Source organism: Callorhinus ursinus, unplaced genomic scaffold (assembly GCF_003265705.2).
Source record: "Callorhinus ursinus isolate GAN/ISIS: 27379988/994484 unplaced genomic scaffold, GSC_fseal_2.0 scaffold31, whole genome shotgun sequence".
Taxonomy (NCBI): Eukaryota; Metazoa; Chordata; class Mammalia; order Carnivora; family Otariidae; genus Callorhinus; species Callorhinus ursinus.
In genome coordinates this window covers 11,284,742-11,300,974 of record NW_027397093.1, presented here as the reverse complement: position 1 = coordinate 11,300,974, position 16,233 = coordinate 11,284,742, and the positions used below count along the sequence as shown (strand labels likewise).

The following is a 16,233-nucleotide window of genomic DNA, read 5'->3' as shown; positions in this document are numbered from 1 at the left end:
TAGATTCTAAAATTGAAAACCAACAAAACCTCATTACCAAATAACTAGGTAACTATTATTCTCTGTAGAACCAAGTAACGTGATTGGAAGGATTCATAGAACAGAAACTACACTCCTTTGTTATTAAAATTTTTGCTACTTAAGGGAGAATTTTACATGTAATAAGATATAATGGGCCCTCTTTAAATTTCTTTTTGGATTCCTTTACTCTTCCAAAGTCCTACACAGTTCTCATTTTTTTCTTCCCTTTTTTTAACAACCTTGGTGTCTTCTTTCTTATGTCTCTTTTTGATTGTTACACCTCCAAATTAATATATTATTTTTATTTTATAAATGCAGGGGAAAACAATACTTACATGTGAAGATTATATTTTCCCTTATGAGTTAATAATCTGAGAGGATATTGAATTCTATTTGGAAAATCTTTTTTTTCTTCTAGCATAGAATATAATTTTTTTTTGGCATCCTATATTCTTTAAGAAGTCTGGTGTATTTATTCTTACTCCTTTTCAGATAATCTGTTATTCTTCGCTCTAGAAGTTCTTAAGGTTTTCTCTTAATATAAAGAGTTCTGAAAAAAAAAAACCAGTTCTGAAATTGAACAAGGTGTTGTCCAAGTATAGATCCTAGTCCCCTCCCTAAAAGAATTGCTTCATATTTGGACAAATCTGAAGATCATATTTTTTTCTCTTTTGAAGACTTTTTTTCTGGTATTTCTTTCTTACTCTTCATTGTCTCTAGTCTCCTCCATCATTCTTCTTAAATGGACCTTGGGCCACCTGATCCATTGTCTGTGCCTCTTAATTTTGCTTTTATACTTTTCATCTCTTATATTTCCTGTGGATTTTGGGGTGTTTTCCTGGGTGTTTTCAGCTCTCTTACTTCCATCTTATTTTTTATCCACACATTTTTATTGTTCAGGTCATCCTTTCAACTACTGATATTTGTAAAAATTTCAGCAGAGGTTAAGCTAATTTATAGAAACTGTTATTTTCTGGTTGCTTCTTTTTCATATAGTTAGGCAGACAGATTTTCCTGTATTGTTTCTGAGAAAAAATTAGTCAGGTAGTAGAATATAGTGCACCAGTTCTTCAGAAAGTTAAACAATTAAATTTAACCATTAAAAGTTAAGTTGAGGGTGCCTGGGTGGCTCAGTTGGTTAAGCAACTGCCTTCAGCTCAGGTCATGATCCTGGAGTCCCGGGATCGAGTCCCGCATCAGGCTCCCTGCTCGGCGAGGGGCCTGCTTCTCCCTCTAACCCTCCCCGCTCTCATGTACTTTCTCACTCTCTCAAAATAAATCAATAAATCTTAAAAAAAAAAAAAAGTTAAGTTGACCCAGCAATTCTACTCCTAGGTGTATGCCCAAGAGAAATGAAGATAGTATGTCCACACAAAACCTTGCATGTTGAATATTCATCACAGTATTATTCATAATAGCCAAAGATGAAGACAACCTATGTGTCCAGGGATGGGTGAATGACAAAAAAAATGCTATATCCATATAACACAATGTTATTCATCCATAAAAAGGAATAAAGTACTGATAGATGCTCTAGCATGTATGAACACTGATAACATTATTCTAAGTGAAAGAATCTGGTCAACAAAATCATACACGTATTATATGATTTCATTTATATGAAATGTCCAGAACCGACAAAAGTACAGAGATAGAAAGTAGATGAGTGGCTACTTAGGGATGGGGATATTTGGTTTCAATAACTAAAGTAGGGGATTTTCTTTATGAGTTAATGAATATACTCAAAGTGATAGTGGTGATGGTTGCACAATTATGAATATATTTAAAATGATTGGATTGTAGACTTTAAATGAGTGAGTTGTATGGTATGTGAATTGTATCTCAATAAAGCTGTTACCAAAAAAAATTTATTTTTTTAATTTTTTTTAAGATTTTATTTATTCATTTGTCAGAGAGAGCACAGGCAGAGGGAGAAGCAGGATCCCCACTGAGCAAGGGGCCTGATGCGGGACTCAATGACCTGAGCCAAAGGCAGACGCTTTACTGACTGAGCCACCCAGGCATCCTCCCCCCAATTTTTTTTTTAAGAAAAAAAATAATAGGTAGGCTAAGATGCTACACAATTGTCAGGATATGGAGGACTTTACAACTACAGATTGGAACATATAAACACCTTTTACTCTTGTGGATAAGGTAGGAGTGGTTGGAGAGTGTTCCAAATAGAGTGTTTAAAGGAATTACTCTTATTTTATGTCTCCTATCACTGCTTTGTCAATTCCATTATATTTTCTTTCTGTTAAGCTAGATTTATTATTTCTCAAATTTGTGGTCTGTGTGTGGCCTCTTTGCTTGCTTAGTGGTGCTGTTATACATTTGTTCATATATATGTATATGTATAAATATATATAAAACATGTTTTTTGACATCCAGTAAGACTTGGAAGAGGAAGCAAACATATGCTTCATCAACTGTCTTGACATGTGAGGTCCTGATATTTTTGTACCTCTTGAACTTATTCCAAAAGTAATGTTAATAAACAAAATTTTGGTTTCTATAGAAAACTCTCTTCATTGGGTGGAATGAGGAGAAATATACATTGATTTTTGTGTGTTTGTGATTAACAAGTATTCTGATACTACAGTTCTGATTTTGATTCACCCACTGTGCCATATGTGACCTCTGTTTGGCAATCCACTCAAACTTTATGCCTAACTTTTCCCATTTCTTTTTTTTTTTTTTATTTTTTTGAGTAATCTCTACACCCAGCAGGGGCCTCAAACCCACGACCCTGAGATCAAGAGTCACAAGCTCTACTGACTGAGCCAGCCCGGAGCCCCCAACTTTTCCCATTTCATAAATGAAGGCACTTTTTAGGTCCATTTCATCTCTAAAATTGATCATGTTTACTCTGTTGTTTATTTTTGTTATTGAACTCTCTCCCTGCACCATCCAATAGTACTTTTTTATAAGAGTGGGATGTTCTTTATTTGTGTATCCGGTATGATAGCCCTCTTTATATGTGGCTGTTGAGCACTTGAAACATGGCTAGTGTGATGAACTGAATTTTTAATTTTATTTAACTTTATTAGCTTATATTTGAATGTCTATAGCTGTAGGAAGCCAGTAGCTACCTTATTTAGACCAATATTTCTAGACTATTCTGGTTTAAAAAACATTAATTTTGTTAGATGATCTGGAGAAAAAGGATTGCATGACCAAAAAAGCTTAGGAAGTGTGTGTATTATATCCATCTTGAATTTTAATGTGCATATCAGCATATTAAAGGCCTTGAGATATTCTGAAGAAGCCTGTTTAACTATCATTCAGTTTTCCTAAAACTTATGGGTACTCAGAACCCTCTGAGGTTTTAGGGTTAGGTTCCTCAGCTGACATTTATATAATACTTATTATATGGCTACAGTTACTGTTTTAAGCATTTTATTCAAATCGTGATTTTTTTAATGCTCACCACAAGTTTATGAGGTGGGTACTATTGAACTGCTATTTTACTTTCCTCACTGGAAAGTGAAACACAGAAGGATTCATAGATGTGGCCAAGAACACACAGGAAGTGGTGCAATTTGCATTCTGATCTGCATTCAGATTGCTGTTGAACAGTATGTGTATGCCTTCCAAAATAGACATTTCATTTTACATTTTTCATTAAACTTTCCCAAGTTCTTAGAAATGTACTGTAGTTGATTTATTATGATTTTAGTATATAAAACAAATTTAGGCCCATCTCATTCCCCCCCCCCAAATATTATAGCTATTTCATTAGTAGTTGTTTGAAGGGGGAAATTGATGATGGATTAAAGAAGGCTATCACTTAAGGAAAGAAATCCTTGAGAATGGGAGAAAGGATGGTATTGCTATAACTACCATAAAATAGGGAGCTTACAATAAAATCGATTCTCTCACAGTTCCGGAGGGTAGATGTCTGGATTAAGGGGGTTGGCATGGCTGTGTTCCTTCTGAAGAGCCTAGGAGAGAATCCTTCTTGCCTCTTCTAGCTTTTGGTGGGTCTTGGCATTCCTTGGCTTTCTTGGCTTATGGCTTATCACCCAGTCTTTGCCTCCATCTTCACATGGCCTTCTCCTTTGTGTCTCTTTGGTCTAAGACTTGTTATTGGATTTAGGGCCCACCTGAGTAATACAGGAGGTATGGTCTTATCAAGATCCTTAACTTGTATCTGCAAAGACTCTTTTTCCAAATAAGGTTACATTCACTGGTTCTGGGGGGACGTATCTTTTCGGAGGCCACCGGTTTGTAATTGAACTCGTTACAAATATGATCGAAAACCTTTGGAGGAATTGGTTTTTGGAAGTGGAGGGACCTCAAATGAACCTAGCAATTGATCACTTACTTTATCCATTCACTCTCCTTTCTCCTCTAATCTCTAACATCACTCTTAACTGATACCCAGTTCAGAGAGTAAGTAGAAGAGAACTTCCCTTGAACTACTGCAACTACCCACCTCTGCATCTGTGCCTATATACTTTGCCTTCTCTACTATTATTATTATTAAATGTATTATTAGTGGTAACAAATACTGCTGTCAAGAGTTCTGGGCAGGTTGGCTAATTTTGTTTATTGGCATCTCAGGGTTTTATAGATATAATTCCAAGGCAGTTGGAGGTATGGCAGTGGGTATAACTCCATTTTTCCTATTCCTAAGATAACCATCTCTATATTTGTCTTTTTTATTTTGAGGTTCTGTGAAATGTTTCATTTTAGTGAAAGGATCTACTTCTATCTTTAAAGTTTTTAAAGGTTTAAAAATACTTTTCAAGACTGAAACTTTCCTTGAATATGCTACTCATTTCCCAATCTCTCTCTTTTTGACCGACCTCCTGTAGCACTTGCTGCCTACATTGCATATATTTTCTTACTCAATAATTTGATGTTTTCTAGTTTTCTGTGTTTTCTCATGTGTATTCATCCTTTTGTCCCTCCAAAGCTTGTTAGCCCTTTGAAATTAAATTACATACTTAATGTCCCTTGGGTTTCTCCCACAGACTCTAACATGCTAGAGACATGTAGGGAGTATTGATTTGAGATCCACATTAATAAATGCCATCTAATTTGAGATTTATTCAAATCAGTGTCCATAGTCCTTTGGCTGCTATGTGTAGTAGGAGGTGTGTACATGGATCATCCTAAATGGAAAGCTTCATGTGTAGTGAATGTATGTATTTTCCTGGAAAGAAGTCTTATATCTTTTATCAGATGCCAAAATAATGAAGTATATCAAAGCTTTAAATCATTTTTCTCTATGCCTTTATTTGGCAGATACAGAAATTATGTCACCAAGCAACTTGCTTAGAATCATACAACCCAGTGTAGGTTCCCAGTTCTTTAAATTATAAACTGATTATCTTTATGATATCTAAAACTTGAAACTTATTAGAATATATATTTGTAAGGATTCTAGAGATCACTTAATATGGGAAACTATGCATTACTTATAATAATTTATGAATTTTTATTTTTTACCTTTTTTAGTTTATTGGTTAATTATGGGCAGCTTATATATTTTAAATTTTTGTAATTGTGGATTTGTGGAAGAAATTTCCTAAGTTTTGAAATTCAGCAAAGTTGTTTTTTGTACATATTTCAGTTCATTCAACAGAATTATGTAATTCAAAATATTTTAGTAATTGCAATTTAATGTACTTCTAGTCAGAAAAATTTGCATTGTGACAACTGACAGATGCTAATTTTTTTCTACTGTGATTTCCTTGTAGGTTTGATGAACTTATAAAAAAATTCAAAGTTGAGTATCATGCTGGTGGCTCTACCCAGAATTCAATTAAAGTGGCACAGGTTGGTTAATTATTTTAAAAGTTATAAAGAAATGGATTCAAAATGACTCTAGACTATTGCTGTCGAATAGTTTTGTTGGTTTTGAGTTGGGATTTTAGCAATCACTGCCCGTCTAATAAAAAAATTATTTTATTTTAGTTGTTATTCCTTTGATTATTGGTGAGCTTGAACATGCTTTAATATGCTTATTGTTCATTTATATTTCTTAATTACTTGTCGAATCTATTGACTGTTTATTTTATAACTTTTCAGTGTTAATATGAATTCTTCATATTTTGTGGATATTATTCCCTTTATCAGTTGAAAGTATTTATTTCTTATTTGTACTTTAACTCTGATTAGTGTGCCAGAGTTCTTTGTTTTTATTTTTTTAAAGATTTATTTATTTATTTGGGAGAGTGAGCGAGCAAGCGGGGGGGGGAGGGGCAAGGGGAGAGGGAGAGAGAAACTCAAGTAGGCTCTGCACTGAGCATGGAGCCTAACATGGGGCTTGATCTCACGACTCTGAGATCAGACCTGAGCCAAAATCAAGAGTCAGATCCTTTAAGTTACTGTAGCACCCAGGTACCCAGGTTTTTAGTTTCTTTAAATATAATTAAACTTTATGGCTTTGGTATTTCATATATTATACAGAAAGGACATTCATATAACAAGATACTGCCGATTTTCTTGTGTTATATGCAGCTGTATAGGCATATCCCTTTTATACCTATATACATACATAAACATATTACATGTGTGTGTAAATTCATGTCTCTGTATCTATACCCATCTGTATCTTCCAGTGGATAATTGGATAAACTCATTTTGATATATACTCTTCAAGTCAACAGCCTAACCTAATCTTGAATGAGAGTGTTAATGTTCTATGTGTACTTCTAATCACAAGGGACATGAAAAAGCTTTACCTGCTACCTCTGGTTCTTAACCTCTGCGGTTTGAAAACTAGCTCAGAATCCTACTTACTGCAGTTGTAGGTCAACTCTGATGGACTTAGGTCATTTTGAATTCTCATTGATTAATGCTTTCCTTTTGAATTTTAAGTAACTTTAAAAGACTAGAGAAATGGAAAATTGACAAAAGTTGAACAATTTCTGATTTTTTGAACTAAGTCTTAGTTGACTTAGACATACAGTGTAATTATCCTACATACTTCTAAAACTCAGATTTCATCATACTATTAAAATATTTTCAGTTGTAAAAATTAATTTCTAAGGTAGTCTGGTCATTTGTGTGGAGTGGCCTGAGGAGAAGGTCCTTGTATTTATCGATTGATTTGTGTTGTTTCTGTAAAACCTCTTCCTGCTGACCACTTTGTGAACTCAGCTTAACAAAAATAGGATCATTTACTTTTTGTCCTTAGGTTATATATTAGTTGCTTGAACTGCCATAACAAAATACCACAGACCGTGTGGCTTAAACCATAGAAATTTATTTCTCACAGTTCTGGAAGCTAGAAGTCCAGAATCACGGGGCCATCAGGATTGATTTCTGGTAAGGATTCCTTCCTGGCTACCTTCTCACTTTGTCCTCACATGGCCTTTCTTCTGTGTCCACTCAGAAAGAGATCTCTGGTGTTTGTTTCACTTCTGGTAAGGACATCATTCCTACTGGATGAGGCCCTCACTCATAGGACCTTATTTAACTTTAACTAAAGGTGCTATCCAAGAACACTCATATTGTGGTTTAGGGCTTCAATATATGAATTTTTGGGGAGAGGAGCACAGTTCTGTCTGTAAGAGATAATTTTTTTAAAGCCTCAATCTATTAAAGCACATTCTGCTGCCTCTTCAGTCTTTTTTTTTTTTTAAGATTTTATTTATTTATTTGAGATAGAGAGACCACAAGCAGGTGGAGGGGCAGAGAAAGAGAGGGAGAGAAGTAGGAGCCCCACTGAGCAGAGAGCCGGATACGGGGCTCGATCCAAGGACCCTGGGATCATGACCTGAGCCAAAGGTAGACACCCATTTGACTGAGCCACCCAGGCACCCTGTCTTTTTTCCTTCTGGATCTGGGAGACTACTGGCTGTCCACTAATAAATTTTCTCCTTACTTGAGGATCTTCATTAATTTCTACCTTTCCAAAGTTTATACTTAACATAATATCAAAGTCTTCATTTGATTTATACCCGATATTAGTCTCCTTAGTAAAACAGTCATTTCCTATTATTATTTTGCAACTTCCATAATATTTTATGTGCCCCATAACAATGTATCCTAGTAATACTTTATTTGTTCCTAGCTTTAAAAAAGGAAGTAAATAGAATTTAAAATTATGGGCCATCAAACAATATTTTTATTTTGTTATTATTAGTGGTAAATTTGGGGTTAACATCGTATCCTGATTGCCAGACTACCCATTTTCTTTTTTACCATATGCAAAGCAATTCAGCCAACATGTGTTGATATGTATAAAACTCTGTGCTATATGATAGACACATCAATAAAAAAGAAATATTCCTTTTACAAAATTCTTGCTTATATTGGGAAACTTAACATTTCTTTTCTCTTTAACCACTATCCTAAATTTTCCTCTTCTGCTCTTCCTCTTTTTCTTCATTACTTATTAAATTCTTACTCTGTGCCAGGCAGTCTATTAGATGTTAGTTAGATGTTAATGATGGACTTGGTCCATACTTTTGAAGCTTTCATTATAATGAAAATATAGTTGGGGAAAGGGGTAGTGGGGCACAGAGAAAGAATGATAAACTATTAAGTACAATATAATGTTATAGGAACAATCCTTTCTACCCCTAAAAGACAGATAAACAAACCCGTTTACAAGAACCAGAGTAAAAATACATCAGTACTCACATATGTGATTTCTCCGGTTTCTAGAAACCTGAATGTAAAACTCTATAATCTTCCCAAGGACACCTCCAATATGATATTCAGTTACTAGTTGAATCACGACAATTCCCATTTTCTCAGTGGGATTTTTATCTCATGTTATTGATTTTAGGAAGTTTTAAATTTGAACTAGGAAAACTAAAAGAGATACCCATGAAAACAATTTTTCTCTATCTGACTTGAACCCTTCCTCCCCTGGCATAAGACTGTCAGTCTATTTTGTAAGGTGTTTTTCCAACTGTTAGTGGAGCCTCTCAGAAGCTGCCATAAGGAGGGAAGGGTGATGCTTGATTTGTTCTAGATTTGTTTCTCTAAAAGCAGAGCTGTTCTACTTTATATTTTATATATTAACTTTGATATAATATTGAATTATTTTAAAAGTTATACTGCCCACTCATGCCCATTAGGATGCCTACTGTCATATCAACATTTTTTATGTTTGTGTTGGCAAGGATATAGAGAAATTGGAATCCCATACACTGTTGGTGAGCATGTAAAATGGTGTATCCATTTTGGAAAACAGTTGTTTCTTCAGAAAAATTACAAATAGAATTATCATCTGATCCAGCAATTCCACTTCTGAGTATGCTATGGACTATATGTTTGTGTCCCCCTAGATATATGTGTTGAAGCCCTAACTCCCATTGTGATGGTATTTGGAGATGGAGCCTTTGAGGGGTATTAGGGGGTTAGATGAGGACATGAGTTATCTAATCATGAAGAATTAGTTCTCTTATAAGAAGATACACCAGAGACTTTGCACTGCCCCTCCCTCCCACCACCACATGAGGACGCAGTGAGAGGATGGCCATCTACAAGCCAGGAAGAGAGTCATCTCCGGGAACCAAATTGCACCTGGGATCTTGGATTTCCGCGCCTTCAGAACTATGAGAAATAAATTTCTGTTGTTTATGCCATCCAGTCTGTGGTATTTCATCATGGCAGCCTGAGCAGACTAAGACATATTACATTCCCAAAAGAATTGAAAGAAGGGTCTTGAAGAGGTATTTGTACACCCATCTTCTTAGCAGCATTATTTACAATAGCTGAAAGGAAAACATAGAGCTATTAAAAGGAAGGAAATTCTTACACATACTACAACATGGATGAATCTTGAGGGCATTATGCTAAGTGAAATAATCTAGTCACAAAAAGCCAAATACTGATGATCCTTATATAAGATACCTCAGGTTGTCAGATTCATAGAGATGGAAAGTAGAATGGTGATTGCCAAGGGTTAGCAAGAAGGGGGAGTTATTGCTTAATGATGATAGAGTTTCAGTTTTATAAGAGGAAAAGTTCTGGAGATGGATAGTGGTGGTGGTTCTTCAACAATGGGAATGTACTTAATGCCACTGCACTGTACACTTATATCTGATTAAAAAGGTAAATTTAGTGTATGTCTGTTTTACCACAATTAAAAAGTAAATTTAAAAATGGATTCTAGGGGCACCTGGGTGTCTCAGTCATTGGGTGTCTGCCTTCAGCTCAGGTCATGATCCCAGGGCCCTGGGATCAAGCCCTGCGTTGGGCTCCCTGCTCCGCAGGAAGCCTGCTTCTCCATTTCCCACTCCCCCTGCTTGTGTTCCCTTTCTCACTGTGTCTCTCTCTGTCAGATAAATAAATAAAATCTTAAAAAAAAAAAAAGATTCTAAAATGCTTCCGTAGGCAATGATATCAAGTTACAGATTTCATTCGCTTCTTGAGCAATCAATGAGGCAACATAACAACTTAAGAGCATGGGCTTATTCTTGGGACCATGGGAGTACGTTAGAACTGGGTTTGAGTTTAAGCTTTGTCACTTTACTGGCCTTGAAGCCGTGAGGAATTTATTCAGCTTATCTGGGTCTTTCATCTGTAAATGTGGTGGTTAAAGCTTATCTTGGAAGTTGTAAGGATTAATGTGATAATGTTTATAAAAATTATACTACTTTTAAAAAGAAAGCTTGGAAACCACTAGGGTTGAAGACTTTTTTTTTTTTGTTATTTTTCTGAATGTTTTCCATCTTAACAAAACTTAAATTTACCCATTTATGGACAGGACAACCAGAATTGTGGCTCTCATCCACTTAAAAATAGTAATTTCAGTCTAGCCCTCAATTGAACCATCTTGTTTTGCTTTTCATTTCCCCTAATATTTTGAAACTACTTTTCCTTTCCATCTGATGATCTAACTACATATTTGCTAAATTATAATTTATGCCTAGGACGCCTCACAGTTTTCAAAAATGGTACATTAGAAGTACTTTCCTTTAGAAGGACGATTTCTCAGATTTTCCTTGGCAGACAATAATAGGAAGAACTGATTCATTTGTAGATAAAGCTCATATTTATTGAGTGTCTGCTATGTTCTAGTCATTGTGCTCTGTAGTAACTGGTGACTTAAGCTCTCTTTTTTAAATTTTAAGAAAAAACTGAAAAAATAGTTAGAGCCTTAGAGTGAACAATCCTGATACAGTCTTAGTTGTATCTAATTCTGATATAGTCTTGTTCAATGAGGACACTGAGGTTGAGCTTAGAGCTGTCTAAAAAGTTGAGGCAAATACAATAGAAAGGAGTTGACAGGGATACCCCACCAGGGAAAAGTACTGGGTTTTGTTTTGTGTTAATGTGTTTGATTGGTTGGTTTGGGGCTTTTCTTATCCATTTGAGTTCTCCTTCACTCCACAGAACACCTGGATTACAGGTTTCCATTTTTTCTATCACTCTGCATTATTAAAGAAGCAAGTATTAGGCAGCAACTAACAACCCAGTAGAGCTGCACTAACTGAATGTCTGCCAGATGCTGCGAACTGTAGATCTGAAATAGGATGAGATCTATTCTAAGGGTAAAATTTCAGTGACCATCTAAGTTTTCATAGACTTCTTGATGGTATATACCATGTGAAATATGTATTTTCTGTATCTGTATGTGTTTTATGTAATATATATTTTGAAAATACTCAGTTCTTCTGTAAAGAGAAGAAAAAAAAGCAGGTGGATGGAATTCATATATAGTAAACTGGTAAGTTATAAGATTGAGCCAAAAGTCATAGGACTTTTTTTAAAGTATAGACAGTAAATAATCAAGTAGCTTGGGAAATAGGCAAATCTGGTGTTCTGTATATAAATAGCCAGTAAGTTTGTAACCTGTAAAACTGCTAAGGATAGACTAAAGAAAAACTGTGTTGTAACAAATAAGAGTATTATTTATAGAAAGGGATGGAAAACCATATCATGAGCATGTACCACTAAGCTAATAGTTATATCATTCCAAATTAACCACTCATTAGTGACACTTAGTATGTTCTTATTCTGGCCCCATACACACTACCCAGGAAAGGCAAATAAAACCTTGACTGTTCAAGCTTTAGCATCTTTGCTCTTGAGTTTCTCTTAGAGGACAAGTAGAGTGTGTACATGTGATCCTAAGCACTACTGTCTGTGGTTCCCTTGCTTAAACTGTGACCCTCTTCTCATAAGTACACCAACATCATCAGGGAAGACTGATGAGGTGAATAGACAGGGCATTTGAACATTCAGCTAGTGAGGTCCTAACTTGATTGCCTCCTAATGTATTACACCATGATTCTTGGCGTTTTCCCCTTGCTTCTCGCTGTTTTTTGTGGTGGTGGTTGTTTTTTAATGGATGAATTGTAGTATCAACATCTTAATTTGGGTGGTAGGCCTTTTTTGTTCTTTGCCTTCTGGGATAGCTGGCATGTTTATATATTTGGAGGCTACTAGTGCTTCAGGGTAATTTCCCCACACAGTTCTAGGTTTAAGTGGATTTCTCCTTGTTCTGTGGTTTAATAATACCTTACATGGTAGCTACAGAAAAATATGCAGAAATGTTGAAAAGGATTATTATTTGCAAAGATCATCACTTCTATGGAAAAATAACTAAAAGTCCTACAGAGAGTAAAGGTTAACACTTTATAATCAGTGTACAGCTCATTCTGTCACATCTGACCAACAACTATACTTTGATATTATCAAGTGATGTGGCAAATCATGTCAACAAGAAAATGTTTCCATTAGTTCTTTGATACTTTGATTTGTTAAATTATGTTCTTGGAGATTTCATTGTAATCACAGGCCGCATAAAACAATATTGTTGAGATGTCCAAATACAATTCTAGACTTTTCTCATCTGCATGTTTGACAGTGCAAATTTAAATTTTGTAAAATTTCAGTGTAAACTTCTTTTTAATGAAAATTTGAAAATCTTACCTGAAAAGTATTCTGCACCCCTTGTATACAACACTGCTAAAAAGTGGTATGATTTGCTTACCTGTGATATTGATGTTTTGTAGTGAAGGTTTTGGGACACTTCAATTTTCTCAATATGTACAGGTGCACTTAATGTGATTTTTGACTGTAAAGAAATGGAAGGAGGTAGCCTCCTTGGACATGTGCCTTAAAAATGGCTATAATTGTTGTTGGACTTAGAAAAGATATCCTGCAGTAAAATATTTTTAAAGTGTGAGACAAGAAGAATGTCCTTGTCTAATTTGGCAATACATTGAGGATGAGAATGGAGAAAAAGATTTTACTAAAACAGAAATTTATATGCCATTTCTCCAGAAGTGTTTGATGATATTTGAAGAAGCCATACGGAGAGTAGAAAAAACTTATACAACAAACAAATGTCTCATTTTTGTGTAATATGACTGCTTTGCAACTCAAGGTGGGGGAAAAAAGGTCACCACAAAAGGGCAGCCAAGTTAAATAAGACCTTTTCAATTTCTTTACTAAAACTGTAACTCATTTGGATTGCAACTTTGACAGCATAAATTGAAATTACCAGTGTGCTTCTGAAATGATGTTCATTTTACACATGGAAAGCATATATAATTTAAACTATCAGTGCAAAGGACATGATTGATAAACAGTTGGAATACAAAAACAAGCATTTAGATTCAAAGTAGATGGATATTTTGTAGAGTTTGAAACTAATTCTTACATATCTAAATACCGGCCATTCCTAGTAAGTACAATCCTAAATATTCCATGCTCAGATGCTTTTATTGAGAGGTATTTAGCTTGATATCATCATAGGACTGACACCAAGAATATGGAGTTGATCCAGGCAGAGTGATTAAAATGAAGTTTACATTTAACTATATTCAGTTTTACCACACTAAAAAGAAGGCTGTCCTAATGGTTCTACTCAGTTCAGAGAAGTGTTATTGGAAAGAGACACAAAGAGTAAAACTATTCTATTTCATGGGACAAAAGGAACATGTCATTGTTATTTTTTCTAAATATTGGCAATATCTGTTTAATCCAACTGTTTTTACTCTTCTTTTAAAAAAATCTTTCATTTATATACATTAAGAATGTACAATATGGCCTATAAAATTTAAATTCCAATAAAGAGTTAAAAAAGGTAAAATAAGTTGCTGTATTTATTTTAACAAAAGAAACTAATTATTATATTTTCTCACACATATTATTTAATTAGTCCTACTTTTAATTATTACTAATTATCACTGTTAATTGTTCCTATTGTTTAAATAGTAACACTTATATAACAGAAAAGTAAATAATACAGAATAATATATACTTTCAGATAGGTACTGTATTGTTTTGTTCAGGCTGCCATAGCAATACCACAGACTGAGTGGTTATCCAAGAGAAATTTATTTAATCAGAGTTCTGGATATTAGAAGTCCAAGATCAAGGTGTTAGCAGCTTTGATTTCTTCTACTTCTTTTTTTTTTTTAAGATTTTATTTATTTGAGGGGGAGAGAGAGAGAGAGAACACGTGCATGGACTGGCATGCACACAGAAGCAGGGGAAGGGGAAAGGGGGAGGAAGAGAAGAATCCCAAGCAGTCTCCATGCTGAGAATGGAGCTCCAGCCCCATGTGGGGGGCCCCCATCCCACAACCCCAAGATCATGACCTGGGTGGAAATCAACATCAGTTGCTCATCCTACTGAACAACCAGACGTCCCAGCTTTGATTTCTTCTGAGTCCTCTCTCCTGTTGCTGTCTCTTCACATAATTGTCACTCTTCACACCCCTGGTGTCTATGTGTTTGTATCTATTTTTATAAGGATAATGGTCAAATTGAGTTAGAATTCACGATAAGGGCCTCATTTTAACTTATTTACCACTTTAAAGGTTCTATCTCTAAATAATAATAGTTGCATTCTTAAGTTCTGGGGCTTAGGGCTTCAACATATGAATTTGGGTAGGACACAATTCAGAGCATGTCAAGTACTTATTTATATGTTTTGTATTTTTGGTAGTGTACCATTTTGATTTTCTTACTTCATTTGTGTGTTTTAGTTATTTTTTTAGTGGTTACTTTGGGGATTGCAATTAACATACTAAACTTATAACAACCTAGTAAATAGTACCAACTTAGTTTCTTTTTTTTTTTTTTAAAGATTTTATTTATTTATTTGAGAGAGAGAATGAGATAGAGCATGAGAGGGGGGAAGGTCAGAGGGAGAAGCAGACTCCCTGCTGAGCAGGGAGCCAGATGCGGGACTCTATCCCGGGACTCCAGGATCATAACCTGAGCCGAAGGCAGTCGCTTAACCAACTGAGCCACCCAGGCACCCAGCCAACTTAGTTTCAATGGCATACAAACATTCCTCTCCTTTGCCTTTCCATCCTCCCCCTTTATATTGTTATTGTCAGTAATTACTTCTTTATACATGGTGTGCCTATTAATATCGATTTATAATTATTGTTTTATTCATTTGCCTTTTAATTCCTACAGGAATAAAAGAGGAATTGCAAACCAAAAGTGTTGGCTTTTATATTTATCTATGCAGTTACCTTTACCGGTGTTTTTTTATTTCTTGTTATGTCTTCAGGTTACCATCTAGTGTCCTTTCATTTCAGTTTCAAGGACTCCTTTTATCATTTTTGTAGGACAAGTCTACTAACAAACTCCTTTAGCTTTTGTTTATCTGGTAATGGCTTAATTTCTCCTTTATTCATAAAGGGTAGTTTTGCTGGATATATAATTGTTGGTTGACATTTCTTTTAGCAGTTTGTATGTCATCTCACTGCTTTGTGGCCTCCATGGTTACTGTTGAGAAGTCAGCTTTTAATCTTATTGAGGACCCCTTATTCATGAAAAGTCACTTCTCTCTGTTTTTAAGATTCTTTCTTTGTCATTGATAATTTGGTCAAGGCTTGGTATGGATTTCTTTGATTTTATCTTCCTTGGAGTTCATCGGGCTTCTAGACTTGTAAATTCATGGATTTCATCAAATTTGGCAAGTTTTAGGTCATTCTATTTTTAGATACTTTTTTCTATACCTCTCTCTTTCTCCTTGGATTTCTATAATACATATGTTGGTCTGCTTGGTGATTGTTTTTTTGATGTTTCTGTTGAACGAGTTTGGAGCTGTCTACCAGTTTGTTCCATAATTATTTGTTATATCATTTATATATATATATTGTGTGGTATGTCCCTTCTTGGGTTAGCGTTCTAAAATCTTGGTTACTCTACATTAAGGCCAGTGGCCTATTGTTTTCTATTTCCACACTGGAGCTGTTGGTTTTCTTAAACCTGGCCTACTTAACTTACTAATATCACCTCTTTGTGATCCTTATTTTTTAGATCCTCA

General features: G+C 35.0%; 1 protein-coding gene across 8 annotated transcripts in view; it reads left to right on the top strand.

Moving 5' to 3' along the window:
- ADK (adenosine kinase) overlaps positions 1–16,233 on the top strand; it is a 492,673-nt gene that overhangs the window by 153,361 nt on the left and 323,079 nt on the right. For all 8 annotated transcript variants that reach the window (XM_025850596.2, XM_025850597.2, XM_025850593.2 and 5 more), the window contains one exon: positions 5,730–5,808. In XM_025850596.2, the coding sequence (XP_025706381.1) occupies positions 5,730–5,808 (79 nt within the window). The remainder of the gene's footprint in view (positions 1–5,729; positions 5,809–16,233) is intronic.